This window comes from Phyllobates terribilis, unplaced genomic scaffold, assembly GCF_046119375.1.
Source record: "Phyllobates terribilis strain yellow unplaced genomic scaffold, ASM4611937v1 Scaffold_9__5_contigs__length_417890890, whole genome shotgun sequence".
Classification (NCBI taxonomy): domain Eukaryota; kingdom Metazoa; phylum Chordata; class Amphibia; order Anura; family Dendrobatidae; genus Phyllobates; species Phyllobates terribilis.
In genome coordinates this window covers 63,538,927-63,552,144 of record NW_027362769.1, presented here as the reverse complement: position 1 = coordinate 63,552,144, position 13,218 = coordinate 63,538,927, and the positions used below count along the sequence as shown (strand labels likewise).

The following is a 13,218-nucleotide window of genomic DNA, read 5'->3' as shown; positions in this document are numbered from 1 at the left end:
CCAAATCTTGAAAGTCCACAAAATCTTGGAGTTTATGCTCACGTTTCTGATTTGAAAGCTCAGCAAATAGATTCTGTGTGCACATGGCCTAAAGTCACATTCACACGTTCAGTATTTGGTCAGTATTTTACATCAGTATTTGTGAGCTAAAACCAGGAGTGGAACAATCAGAGGAAAAGTATAATAGAAACACGTCACCACTTCTGTATTTATCATCCACTCCTGATTATGGCTTACAAATACTGAGGGAAAATACTGACCAAATACCGAACGTGTGAACGTGGCCCAAAAGTTTCCTGTAGGGTCTGATATTTATTTTTTACATACTTTAATTAGCTGCAAAGTATTTTTACGCCATTAACTAATGCATAATAAATGCTGCATGTCTTTATGCTTGTTTTTTCCAGAGCATAATGACATCTCGCAAATTTGGAAAGAGTTTAGTAGCTTGCCTGTCAAATGTTTCTGAAGCCAGGAATAAAAATAATATTCAGAAAATAGCAGAAGCTGCTTTATTTAATAGTTGTGGTAAGTACAGTATAACAGTCTCATTTACAATATCTCTACAGGAAGGGAAAGATAGGAATCTCTCAGGTTTCCTGTAGGTCCCTTTTAGCTTCTTACTGTCCTGATATTACTCATCTAATCAGAAAAAGGAGAAGTCCAGAAAATAATCATTGCTGTTAAAGTGCTGTACGTTGAAGGCCATGTACCTGTGTTTTGACACTAATTAGGTGGACATGTGAAAAGGTCAGATATACAATTTAATTGCTTTAGCATATAGATCATAATGTCTTTCTTATGTACCCCATACAGTCTCAGAAGGGAAATCTTGACTGCAGAATGGCTGACCTCTGGACCAAAATACCCCGCCCCAATAACCTACACCTCCCATAACTCCCCTTCCTGTTAACTCCACTTACCGCTGTTCCCACAATAAAGACAGACATTGTGACTTGAATGAAATGGCCACAGCAGCCTTTATTGAACAACATTAACATATTAAATTAACCTATAAATTAACATATAAATGACCTGAAAATAAGAAAAGGGTCTTTGGAAGCCACTACATTGAAAACCTGTCATCATCAGCTCCTCCTCTATTGCCCCCTGTCACGGGTGTGTCAGAGGTGACAGACAGTCACCCTGCAGTTGGTTGCAGGAGATCTCTACGTTTGGAATTACAGACATATTCTTAGATGCTGGCTGTCTCTAGGACCCAGCGGCTACCTCCCTCTGGCTAATTAGCTCCCTGGCCTGGGTGTATAAATACCTGGTGTGTCTGAGAGGGAGGTGCCGGCGATATTTATTACTACTTGTGAGGCTTTAGCAAGAGCAGTACTTCGTCCTCTCTGGAGCTTGAGGCCGTGTGACACCCCCAACCGCAACGCACGAATTCGGGGGCTCTCCTGCTGAATGGTGCCATCCAATTTCCCTCTGAGACCATAGCCCAGTAGGGGCCCTTATTATTTCTTGACATCTGCCAAAAAAGGAGAAAGGTGACCATCCCAAAACATGGTCTTCCCCCCTACCTCTTACCATACCACCAATTAGCTTTCCAAAGACCCGATCCCGTCTGCTGCCATGACATGATGCTGCCCCTCCAAGCATGAATACACTTAACACACTTTACTTGAACAAATAATAGCATGCACCGGGATATGGTTGTACAAGTCAATCAGGTCTGGTAGCTTCTCCGGCCACAGGCTGCGTTCTTCCAGGGGCAACGTCTTGAGGAGATCAATGACGATATTGTTCATTTTCTCACACAGCCCGTTGGTTTGCAGGTGGTAAGGCGTCGTCCGAATCTTCCTACAGCCGTAGAGGTTGCAGAACTCCTGGAATACTTCAGCCTCAAACGCTGGACCTTGATCTGTCAAGACCTGTTCCAGATACCCGTGTGGACGGCAGAAGTGTTGCTGGAAGGCTCTGGCCGCTGTTTGGGCTGTCAGGTCCACCACCAGGAACCACCACCAGGAACCGGGAGTAATGGTCCACAATCATGAGGGCATAGATGTAGCCGGACCGGTTTGGAGTCAACTTCACATGGTCCAGGGCTACCAGCTCAAGAGGCTGCCTGGTAACGATGGGCCTCAAGGGTGTCTTCTGGCTGGTACGGTCCTTCCTCCTGAGGTGGCATTGGCCGCAGTCCCTGCTCCACTTCTCTATGGCCCCTCTCATACTGACCCAGTAGAACCACTCTCTCAGTAGGAACTCCAGTTTCTTCCACCCGAAGTGTCCCGCTCTGTCATGGTAGGCCTCCAGGACCATTGCTGCATCTCGCCTTGGGACCACTACCTGTCAGGTCAGCTTGTGCATCCGGTGGTTGACAAGCCTTCTGCACAGCTTACCCTCGTAGAGGAATAGCCTGCTTTTCTCCTTCCATAACTGCTTGGCTTCCTCTGGAGCGTCCGGGCCAGGGCTAGCGTCTGCCTGGGTTAACATGTCTTTCACCAAGTGAATCGCAGTGTCACTATCTTGCGTTTTATCCCAGCCGTGGTGGGGTAAGGGGTTGAACATGACGGTGGTTAGGTCTTTGTCTCTTACCCAGCTCTACTTCCTCCAGCTCTTCCGAGTCTTCTTCTCCTTCAGGTAGGTGGGGCATTCTTGATAGGGCGTCTGCGTTGGCGTTGGTTCTGCCTGCCCGGTATTTGATGGTGAAGTCATAATTGGATAGCCGGGCCATCCACCGCTGTTCTAGGGCACCTAGTCTTGCATTGTCCATGTGTGTCAGCGGGTTGTTGTCCGTGTACACAGTGAACTTTGCGGAGGCCAGGTAATGCTTAAATCGTTCTGTGAAGGCCCACACCACTGCCAAGAATTCTAGCTTGAAGGAGCTGTAATTCTCCGGGTTTCTTTCAGTGGGCCTCAGCTTCCGGCTGGCGTACGCGATCACCCTTTCTCTGCCCTGTTGGTTCTGTGACAGTACGGCTCCCAGCCCAACATTGCTGGCTTCTGTTTGGAGGATAAAAGGCTGGCTATAATCGGGGTAGGCCAGGATCTCATTCCCCGTTAGGGCCATCTTCAACTGGCGGAAGGACTCCTCTTCCGGCTTGTCTCACTTGAAGGGTGGCTTTAGACTTCTGGTCTTGGATTGACCTATCAGGAGGTCCTGCATTGGAGCTGCCATCTTTGTGAACCCGGGGATGAACCTTCGGTAGTAACCTACCAACCCGAGGAACTGCCTCACTTCTTTGATGTTTGAGGGGCTTGGCCAGCTCTTGATTACTGTGACCTTGTCGGGGTCAGGGGCTACTCCTTCTGCACTCACCACGTGTCCTAAGTACTGGACCTTCAGTTTCAACAGGTGACACTTTGAGGGTTTCACCTTCAGGCCATAGCCTGCCAGGGCTTCGAACACCTCGGCCAGGTGCTTTAGATGGTCCTCGTAAGTCTTCGAATAGACAGTCACGTTGTCCAGGTAAAGTAGGACCGTCTCGAAGTTTCGGTGCCCTAGACAGCATTCCATCAGCCTCTGGAAGGTCCCTGGTACGTTGCAGAGCCCGAAGGGCATACAGTTGAATTCGCTCAATCCCATCGGGGTGGTGAAGGCGGTCTTCTCCTTGTCAGCCTCTGCCACAGGAACCTGCCAGTACCCGCTAGTAAGGTTCAAAGTAGAGAAGAAATTAGCTGATTTTAGAGCTGCTAAAGACTCCTCTATCCTACGTAACGGGTACGCGTCTTTATGGGTGATACGATTGATTTGTCTATAGTCCACGCACATTCTCATGGTACCGTCTTTCTTTTTTACCAGAACCAAGGCGGCTGCCCAGGGGCTACAGCTGTCTCTAATGACCCCGGCTTCTTTCAATTCTCTCAGCATGCCCTTTGCGTTCTGATAATGTGCAGGGGGTACAGGTCTGTGTCTCTCTTTTATTGGTGGGTGGCTCCCCGTGGGGATGTGGTGTTCTACTCCCTTTACTCGGCTGAAGTCTAGCGGGTGCTTACTAAAAATTCTCTTATACTCCTGAACCACCCGGTAGACTCCTTGTTTTTGGTGCAGGGGAGTGGAGTCAGCACCCACATGGAGTTTCTGGCACCAGTCCTTGTGTTGCTGGGAGCCATTACCCTCCACCGGGGGAGATGGAGGCAAGGGTTCCACGACCCTGATAGCATTGTGCTAGACGGCAAACAATTTGGCTAGTATAGCGTACCGGGGCAAGTGTACTTCCCTTTCCCCGATGTTTAAGATCCGGACGGGCACCCTTCCATGGCGGACATCAACCACCCCCCGGGCTGTCAAAATGGTGGGCCTGCTGTCTGAGTACACGGGTTCTACCATGGCTTGGTAGTCTCTCCCTCTTAACCCGATTGCAGTCCGACACCAGATCATCATTTCGCTTTTGGGAGGCGTGGCAATGTGAAACGGGTCGCTCATCCTCACGCTACCGATCTCACCACCAGACAGTTCTACCTGTTGCAGTCTCATCAGGGCTCTTATCTCTTTCTGGAGGACTCTCTGTTGGCTGGAGCTCGCATTCATCGCCACCTGCTGCAAAATCACAATTACTTCTGAAAGACAGTTTTCAATCACATTAGTACCCAAGGTTATTTTAGGGTGACTTTCACGACGGTCAATGTCCACAATGATCACTCCCTGTGCCGGCAGTTCAACCTTACCAATCTTGATAGTCATCTCTCTGAACCCCACCTGCGGCACGGGCTGGCCATTGCTGGCGATGATGCTCAAGTCACTGTCTGGATAACGTGTTATATCAGTGTCACTCCAGTACTGCTTGAAAAGTACATAGGGGATGGTAGTCACTTGAGACCCGGTGTCCAGTAGTGCACTCATGGGGATACCGTCCAGCACTATGGGTAAGACCGGGTTTCCCCCCACGTACTTATCACGCCAGTTAGACGGGCCTGATGACCTTATGCCTGGGGGTTGGCCCTCTGCCCCAGGTCGGACCCATTTAAAGTACAGTACCTTGCTATGTGTCCTGGCTGACTGCAACGGCGGCAAATCTGCTGTCCATCCTCAGTGTAACGGTCGGCGGACCTCCCTCTGAACGACAGGATCCTCCTCTGTCGACGCCACGGGACATCCTCCGGACTGGAAGCCAGCTTGATTGGTCTTGACGGTTCCACCTGCAACGACTGTACGGTCCTGGTCAATGCAGCCACACTCTTTGTTAGCTCTTGGACCTGATGGTGCAGGTTTGCAGGCTGGGATGGATTTAGGGCCTGTGCATCAGCCCCCACAAGGTCTGCGGGGTAGGGCGCCGCCCCCTGGTGGTAAGTGATGGCAGGGTGCCGGGAAACTACAGCGCCACCTGGTGCGGGTTCTCGGAGCACCCGGATGGCCCTATCTTTGAACTGCGCAAAAGTCAATTCGGGGTTCTGTAGCGCCATGAGGCGCAGCTGGGTTCTGTGGGCACTGGACAGCAGACCTTCTATGAACTGGTCAGTCAATAGTTTATCGGTGTCCTGCACGCTGCCAGGGTCAGCTTGCTTGATTGCTCCCAGAGCTTCTTGCAGGTTCAAGGCATAGTCTCTGATACTATCTTGGGCTCGCTGCTTACAGCCATAGAACCGCATTTTGATTTCTGCTGAGGTACGGGTATCAAAGGTACTCCGCAGCCGGGTCAGAATGTCCTTTACAGTCCTTTTCTCCTCATCTGACCATGATTTCACTTCCCGCTGGGCTGCATCGGTTAGCTGCCCCGTCAGAATACTCACTTTCTGTTCTTCTGTCAGGGGATAAACTTTAAATAAACTGTGCAGCCTTTCCTTAAAGTCAGTTAATGTATGGGATTCCCCTGAGTATTGGGGCAGCCAGGCCGCTCCAGGGATTTAGGGCATGGAGAACGGCATCACCGCTGCTGCAGCCACGCTGGTGGTAGAGGGTCCCTCCGCGTCCATCATCTCCCCCCCCCCTAGTTAAGCGTGGCCTACCTTCCGACGATCCTCTTCTGTAGGCCGCGGCTCCGCTGGTGCTGCTCCGGGTGAGGACCTTGCGCAGCGTCGGTGCGTAGGGCGGGGCTTCAGGTCTCGCGCGGTTTGGACGTCCACGCCCCTCTTCTTCCCGCGCGGCGTCCCGAAGATGGCGTCCGATGTCGGGAAAAAGGCTGTTGATGGCGGGAAAACGGCTGAAGATGGCGGGAAACGACTGAAGATGGTGGGAAATCTCTTTTTAAGGTATGTGTACAGTCTTATTCAGGCACGCAATACCCGTTTGTGGCGGGTTGGTCACAATCCTGCCGACTACGCCAAAGCTGACTCGCCCCCTGGGCCGTGGGGCACCCGGAACCAGGCTTCAGTGCAATGATGGGGGTAGTAGTGGCAACCCGATCCCGTGGCTCAGGGTGGTCAGACCAAATGCTGTGGCAGTCTATTTGTAGGGTTATGAATGTCTGACTACGCCACCCGTGGATTGCGGTCAGGGATGACTGCCGCTGCAAGGCAGACCGCTGAGGCTGATGTTGGGGTGCAGCACAGGGATAGGATAACTCCCCACGGGAAGAGTGTAGCCTCAGGGCAATGTAGGTGGATGCTGGGTGTGATGGTGTAGGCCGCAATAATCAGAGTTCAGAGACCGCTTCAAACAGTCCATAGTCTTTATTGCAGGTATTTCTAATGACCCAACAGGAGTACTGGGTAGGAATTGGCCTGGGTGTCTGAGAACATTCGGGCGAGCCCCACTGGTCAGGGTGAGTGTGAAGGCCTACCGTTCTCTCTCTGCCCTTGCTGACTATCCCCCTTTTTGTGGTATGATAGCCCACGTCCCTGAGCTGTCCGCGTACTTCGCCTGTATGGCTTGCGACTCGGGCCTTAGGTACTTGTTACTTCTCCGTGCTGTACTGGTCCCTCTGTGTGGTGGAGCCTCCAGGCTTCTTAGGCCAAGGGACCTGAAATCCCTTTGCAACCCTGACAGCCTAGGACCCCAGTGTCCGGTAGTGATTCTCTCAGCCAGGACCGGCTCTCGTCGCCTCTGTCCCTGGCTTGCAGATCCTCCTCTGCCTCACAGACTCCTCAGCTGCAGCTGAACTGTCCCTGCTTCTCTGGGACCAGTCTCAGTCCTGAGCTAGGTCGTCCAGTTCTCTCTAACCCTGCCCCCAGTTCCAGCTTTTATAGGGGCAGCCAGCTCCCCCTTCTGGCCTGGGACAGGAGGTGCTGTATGCCAATTGTCCCTGACCAGGGAAGCTCCCTCCTGCTCTCAGACACAGCCTTTAATATTTGTGGCATCCAGGCCTGGAGTGACACATAAACTTATCCCCCCTGACATAAAGTAACCCCCTAAACTGAGTGCTCTGGTATACATCCCAGTCATGGGTCCATCTCTTTTAGACTCTTTGGTGCGCAGTCCGGGACTTACTTGACTGCAGAATGGCTGACCTTTGCATCTGGACCAAAATACCCCGCCCCAATAACCTACACCTCCCATAACTCCCCTTCCCATTAACTCCACTTAGCCCTGTTCCCACAATAAAGACAGACACTGTGAGTTGGATGAAATGGCCACAGCAGCCTTTATTGAACAACATTAACATATTAAATTTACATGTAAATAACCTGAAAATAAGGAAAGGGTCTTTGGAAGCCACAACATCGAAAACCTGTTACCATCAGCTCTTCCTCTATTTCCCCAAACCACAACCCGCCGATTTGGGGGCCCTCCTGCTTAATAGTGCCCATCCAATTTCCCTCTGAGACCTTAGTCCAGTAGAGACCCTGATTATTCCTTGACAAAGGCCAAAAAAGGAAGGAGGTGACCATCCCAAAACAGGGACTCCCCCCTACCTCTTACGATACCACCACTTAGGTTTCCAAAGACCCGATCCCGCCACGACATGCATGGGTGACATCTCATGAATGCATGACCCTTCCCACCCTAACAGCCTTTTCCAGGCCCTCTCTCAAACCCAGTGCCCCAATATCAATCCCTATGGGAGACAAATATACCCCATCCCGAAGCAAATGTTCCCGGGAAGGGACCTCTAAATCATGGTGCCTCACTACAATGGCCCCATTCCTGGAAAGAAAACGGGATACTTCTCTATTGACATTTGCCCGAGCTTTATTCAAATGGTCAGTGGAGCGACCGTATTTCCATGTCAGTCGGGCGACAATTTCCGACCAGACCAATACTAGACGCAGGTGTGAGGACATGATACGTATGCAATTGAACTTGATGTTCTGGTAAAGTTCCTCAAGGTCCTAACGCCTAGGTCGTTCCCTCCCGTGTGTATTAGCAAAATATCCGGAGGCTTGTCCAAACTGGCATGGAAGTAAAACTCGCGCATAAGTCTGGTTCATAGCTTCACACTGACACCGATCCAACACCCTGTCGCTTCTTTTCTACATAGTCCGAACTGATGGCTATCTGACCTCATATCAGCCCTTAATGCTCCCCCATGCCACATAAGAGTGGCCTATAACCCAAACCAGCAGTGGGCCATCTGAAAAAGAAAAGGATAAATACAAAACGCTGCCCACAGTACTATTCTAAAATAAACTCTGCATTCTCCCTCTCTTTTTGTTTTTCTTTTTTATGACATATTTGGACGCACATACAAACAGAATCGCGACTCTCATCTCCCGATTCTCTTCACCATATCAGGAGATAAACCCCATCTAGATGTCTCAGTGGCCGACTCTATTCTAAATGAATGTGACCCCTAATTCGACCTGTCTAGCCTATTCTGCATCAGACATCTCTTAAAAACAGCCACGAACTGAAATCGTGACACTAAACCGTTTTCATGTACCAATACCCCTCGTATCCTCCCTCATACACTTCACTGGGCATTCATTCAGGCCTTCCACAGCACTCAACTCAATTACACGGCCTCTACCCTCAGAATCCATCTTGAACTTTCTCAAAAGGCAACGAAATGCCCCCTCCTCCGAAAGAACGTCCCCGTATTGCAGTCCATCCTAACTATGTACGTTATTACTCACGAATTCGCTAATTCTGGATGCCCCAAAAAAAGCTAATGTAAAAGCTATCCGAAACAAAACAACTTTGTATGTTGAAGAACAACCCCTCTCCAGTACCGCTAAAAGTTTCCCTAATAACTCAAAAGAGACCGGCTTCCTTCAGTCCCTAACCACTCGACCCTTCCTATAACCCTTAAGTGCCTGTCTAAGCATAAAATCCTTCGTAGCATCTTTCTTCCTGGTCAGTTTAAACAGGAATGCTAAGGTAGTCATGTGACCGTTCAACACAGACACCGATATTCCATCCTCACTCGCCTGACCTAACATATGTAACAACATGCCCACTCTCTCTTCATCTGACCGACACACACCTCTCTCTGCCTCCAAATGCTGCCACCATTCCCACACTGCCATATACTTAGTCCATGTGCCCGAAGCCACCGACTCCCTGACCAACCTCAGTGCTGATCCAAGACCAAATCCAATAGTTCCAGAGGCCAGGAGGCTCCGTGCTGCTCCGTGCCAGGTGCCAGCTCCCGGAAACCGCCCCCACTGAAAACAAGAGAGAGCGTCCGCTATGGAATTAGTGACCCCAGGGACATGAACCACACGCAGCCACATAATCTGCTCCGGACAGCATAACACCAGATGCCGCATCAAGCTTACCACAGGAGGAGATTGAGCTGACAGATTGTTGATACTCTGCACCACAGACATGCTGTCACACAGAAACTTCACTTTCTTGTTCCTCAAGTATTTTCCCCAAATCTCCACTGCCACCACTATCGGAAACAATTCCAACACGGTCAAGTTTTTAGTCAAGCCATTATTTCTCCAAGCCTCAGGCCATTCTCCCGTTCACCATTTTCTTCCAAATATGCTCCAAAACCTTGTGAACCTGCCACATCTGTAACCAACTCCAAATCCACATTGGAGATCACGATGTCCATCCACACCTAGCGACCATTGTAGTTTGATAAAAATTGCGCCCACATGTGTAAATCAGCTTTCTGGCCAGCATTCAAGTGGATAAAATGCATTGGGCGAGTTAAAGAAACGGTCGAATACGCCGATCTTCTAGAAAAGAGCCGCCCCATCGGCAAAACCCTACATGCAAAGTTCAATTTGCCTAACGATGATTGTAGCTGACGCAGGCAAATTTTCTTTGGTGCAAGAGCCTCCTTGATACAACTCAGCAATTCGTCCAGCTTGTCCCTTGAGAGATGGGACTCCATCAATATAGAGTCCAGCTCAATTCCTAAAAAACTTGAAACCGTCGTCAGGCCGACTGTTTTGTCCAGAGCCAGAGGAATGCCAAAATCCCTGGCTACCTGTTCCACTGTTTGCAGCAGTACAGCACAAACCGGAGACTGGGGTGGACCAATACATAGAAAGTCATCCAAATAGTGCATGACAGATTGTAATCCCGACTCCTGTTTCACAACCCATTCCACGAATTAACTAAATTTTTCAAAATGCGCACATGAGATAGAACATCCCATAGGCAAACAACATTCAACAAAAAATGTACCTTCCTAACAACAGCCTAATAAGCAAAAACTCTCTGGTTGAACTGGTAACAAACGAAACGCAGCTTTAAAATCTGTTTTTACTAACAAGGCTCCTTTTCCAAAACGTCTGACCCATTCAATATCGAAAGAGACATATGACACTGAAGCTAAATCCGTATTAATCCCATCATTCACCGATGACCCCTCTGAGTATGACAAGTGATTGATTAAGCGGAACTTATTGGCCTCCTTCTTTGGCACCAAACCTAATGGAGAAATCCCCAAATTACGCAATGGGCAATCTGTGAATGGCCCCACCACCCTTCCTAATTCCACTTCCTTTGCCAACTTCTCCCGAACAATATCCGGACGAACTAAAGCGGATTTTAAATTACGGGCTGGGGTGAAAACATGTTGAACAACGGAGGGAATCTTGAAACCATAACGAAAACCGTCCCTCCAGAAAACTGCAATTTCCTTATCAAATGTGATTCCATCCGCTGTACTCTCACCGACGTCATCCCTCTTACAGTTTCTCCAAACTTACCTTTTCCTTTTTTGAAGCATTTGGAATGACTATGGGATCCCTCGCATCCTGGACACTCGCGCTTGAACTGGCACAACATCCCAAAGCTACATTCTCTGTCGTTAAACCGCCAACACAGCCCCTTTTGTATATTTGCCGAAGATCCCCCTGAGTTAGCAACACCTCCGACAACCCCGGGAAAGGACTGTGACCCGGCTCTCGGCGCTGTCATCAACCTAATCCATAAGCTAATTTCCTTATTTTCCCATCGCAAAGAAGGCCTGCCCGCTTTTCTCTGTCTTAATTGCTCATCGTATCGTAACCAACCCAAACCTACGTACGTGCGATAAGCTTCACCCATCCCATCAAGATAATAGAAAAGGCCGAGCAATTCTCAGGCGCCTTCTCCGTCTACTGCTTTAAATGGGCCCCCAACGACCCATAAAAGCAAACATATATGTCCACTTGTGCTCTATCGTCCATCTGTACTATATCCACAGTCATCGAAGACGACGCTGCGGGAGTTCTCGAAGCTTGCACCACGGCCGCCTGGGCAGCGCTCAAGCTCTCAACCACAACCGATGATGACTCCGTATCACTCCCTGCCGGCACCACAGCCAACCCACTGCCCTGCCATACAGACACTGGGCTCGATGCAACCGGACCAATCAGCTCCCTTACAACCCGCAACAGCTGTGACACGGCACTCTCTCCCACATGACCTTCACTCCTGTCACCATCAGCTGCAGCCTGACGCCTCACTTACACACCATCTGACACAGCCTGACGTCTCACATCCACATTCCCGCTACAACACCCAGCCATACAGTGACCAAGTTTCTTACCAGACTGACTGCGAGGTCCACTTTTAACAGCCGGTGCAGGTGTCCCCTGATGCTCCACGTCTGCCTCTTCATCAGATTATGCCTTCTTCGTTGTGGTCTCCATCACAAGCAGCCTGGATGCCTCCAGCTGCGGTCGCACTGTCATGTGGATGTTGATGGCTGTGCTGTGGATGTGCATGGTTCTTCAGTTCTACTAAAGCCCTGCATGCCTCCTGCGACTGATGAAGCCGACCTAGTCCTAGATTTGTGGCAATGTTCGACGACCAGGACATTATCTATGTCCAAGAAATTTTGAATTTTGCGCGCCAAAACGCGGCCGAAAGTCCCAGCCGCGCAAGGTGGTCACGTAGCCGCGCCTCTGGAAGTGATGTTATAGCCACTTGTCACGGGGACGCAGCTGGGTGAACGTGCAGGGGGTTGAGCGCCACCCTGGGTCTACTCACTGATGGTGCAGTGCGCCAGTGCGGATTCCTCCCAGCGCGCTGAGATGCTGGCCGGTGTCAGCCGCATTGTCGGGGTTGCCTCCGGACTTGTCTTATCAGGAGGCCGAGTCATGACTAAGGGTGGGCTGCCACCCGAAACGCGTTGATGTCGCATTTCTACTAGCTGTACTGCTGATCATGTCCTCTATCATGCACGTTGTGTGAATAAAAGTTTATTCACGGTTTGTTGAGCTGGATTAACTTCATTTTTCAATTGCTCCACTCCTTGACCCGATGTTTCTGTCTCCGAACACCTTCTTAATGCAATTTGACCTTTAGAAAAACTGAAGCAGAAAACTTTTAAAAAACTTTTCAAAAATGTCTCAAAACTTTTGACTATTACTGTACACTAGAAAAAGCTCTTGGGTTTTATGTAAAGTGTATCCCTTAGGTTGTGTCCCTTTGGCCCTTGTTAGGCTGGTGTATTTATTTTTGCACTATGGAATGGCCTAATAGACTGCCCTATTCCATACAAACGTATAGTATACTATAAAATAAAACACTCTTTGGGAGCTTTTCCTGGTGTATAAGTCAAAAACAGGCACAAAATATTTCAGTAAATGAGTTGTACAGTTAAATGATATTATTGACCTATCCTTGGGATTCCAAACACCTTCTCCAGTCAGTGATTATTAGCTCGCCACTGCCGAATACTGAACATCATGTTCTATTCAAGAGAAAAGAAGCTGATTTTCAGTCCCCAACAGCGTCCGCTACACATTGAATGGAGCTGCACAGTGCGAGCCTATTCAATGTTCACATCTGGCCACTTGCAGCATGTGTAACAGCTCATTCGTGGGGGTGCCAAAGGATAGGTCTCTTTAACTCGCATATAACAAATTTTTCCAAATTCCTGTTTCTTAGTTTTTTTCAAAAGTGATGCAATCATATTTGCTATCATCTCATAGAATAAATCTTACTGTTTGATATATATTTTTTTGTGTTTTTGAACGGTATAGTAGCCAAAGGTT

At 49.3% G+C, this 13,218-nt stretch overlaps 1 protein-coding gene across 1 annotated transcript in view; it reads left to right on the top strand.

Annotated features, from left to right (window-relative positions):
* The first annotated feature begins 411 nt into the window (after window positions 1-411).
* Window positions 412-13,218, top strand: part of FTCDNL1 (formiminotransferase cyclodeaminase N-terminal like) — a 119,093-nt gene continuing 106,286 nt past the window's right edge. The window contains 1 exon segment of the mRNA XM_073645616.1: window positions 412-528. Coding sequence (XP_073501717.1) covers window positions 414-528 — 115 coding nt within the window. The 5' untranslated portion in view covers window positions 412-413.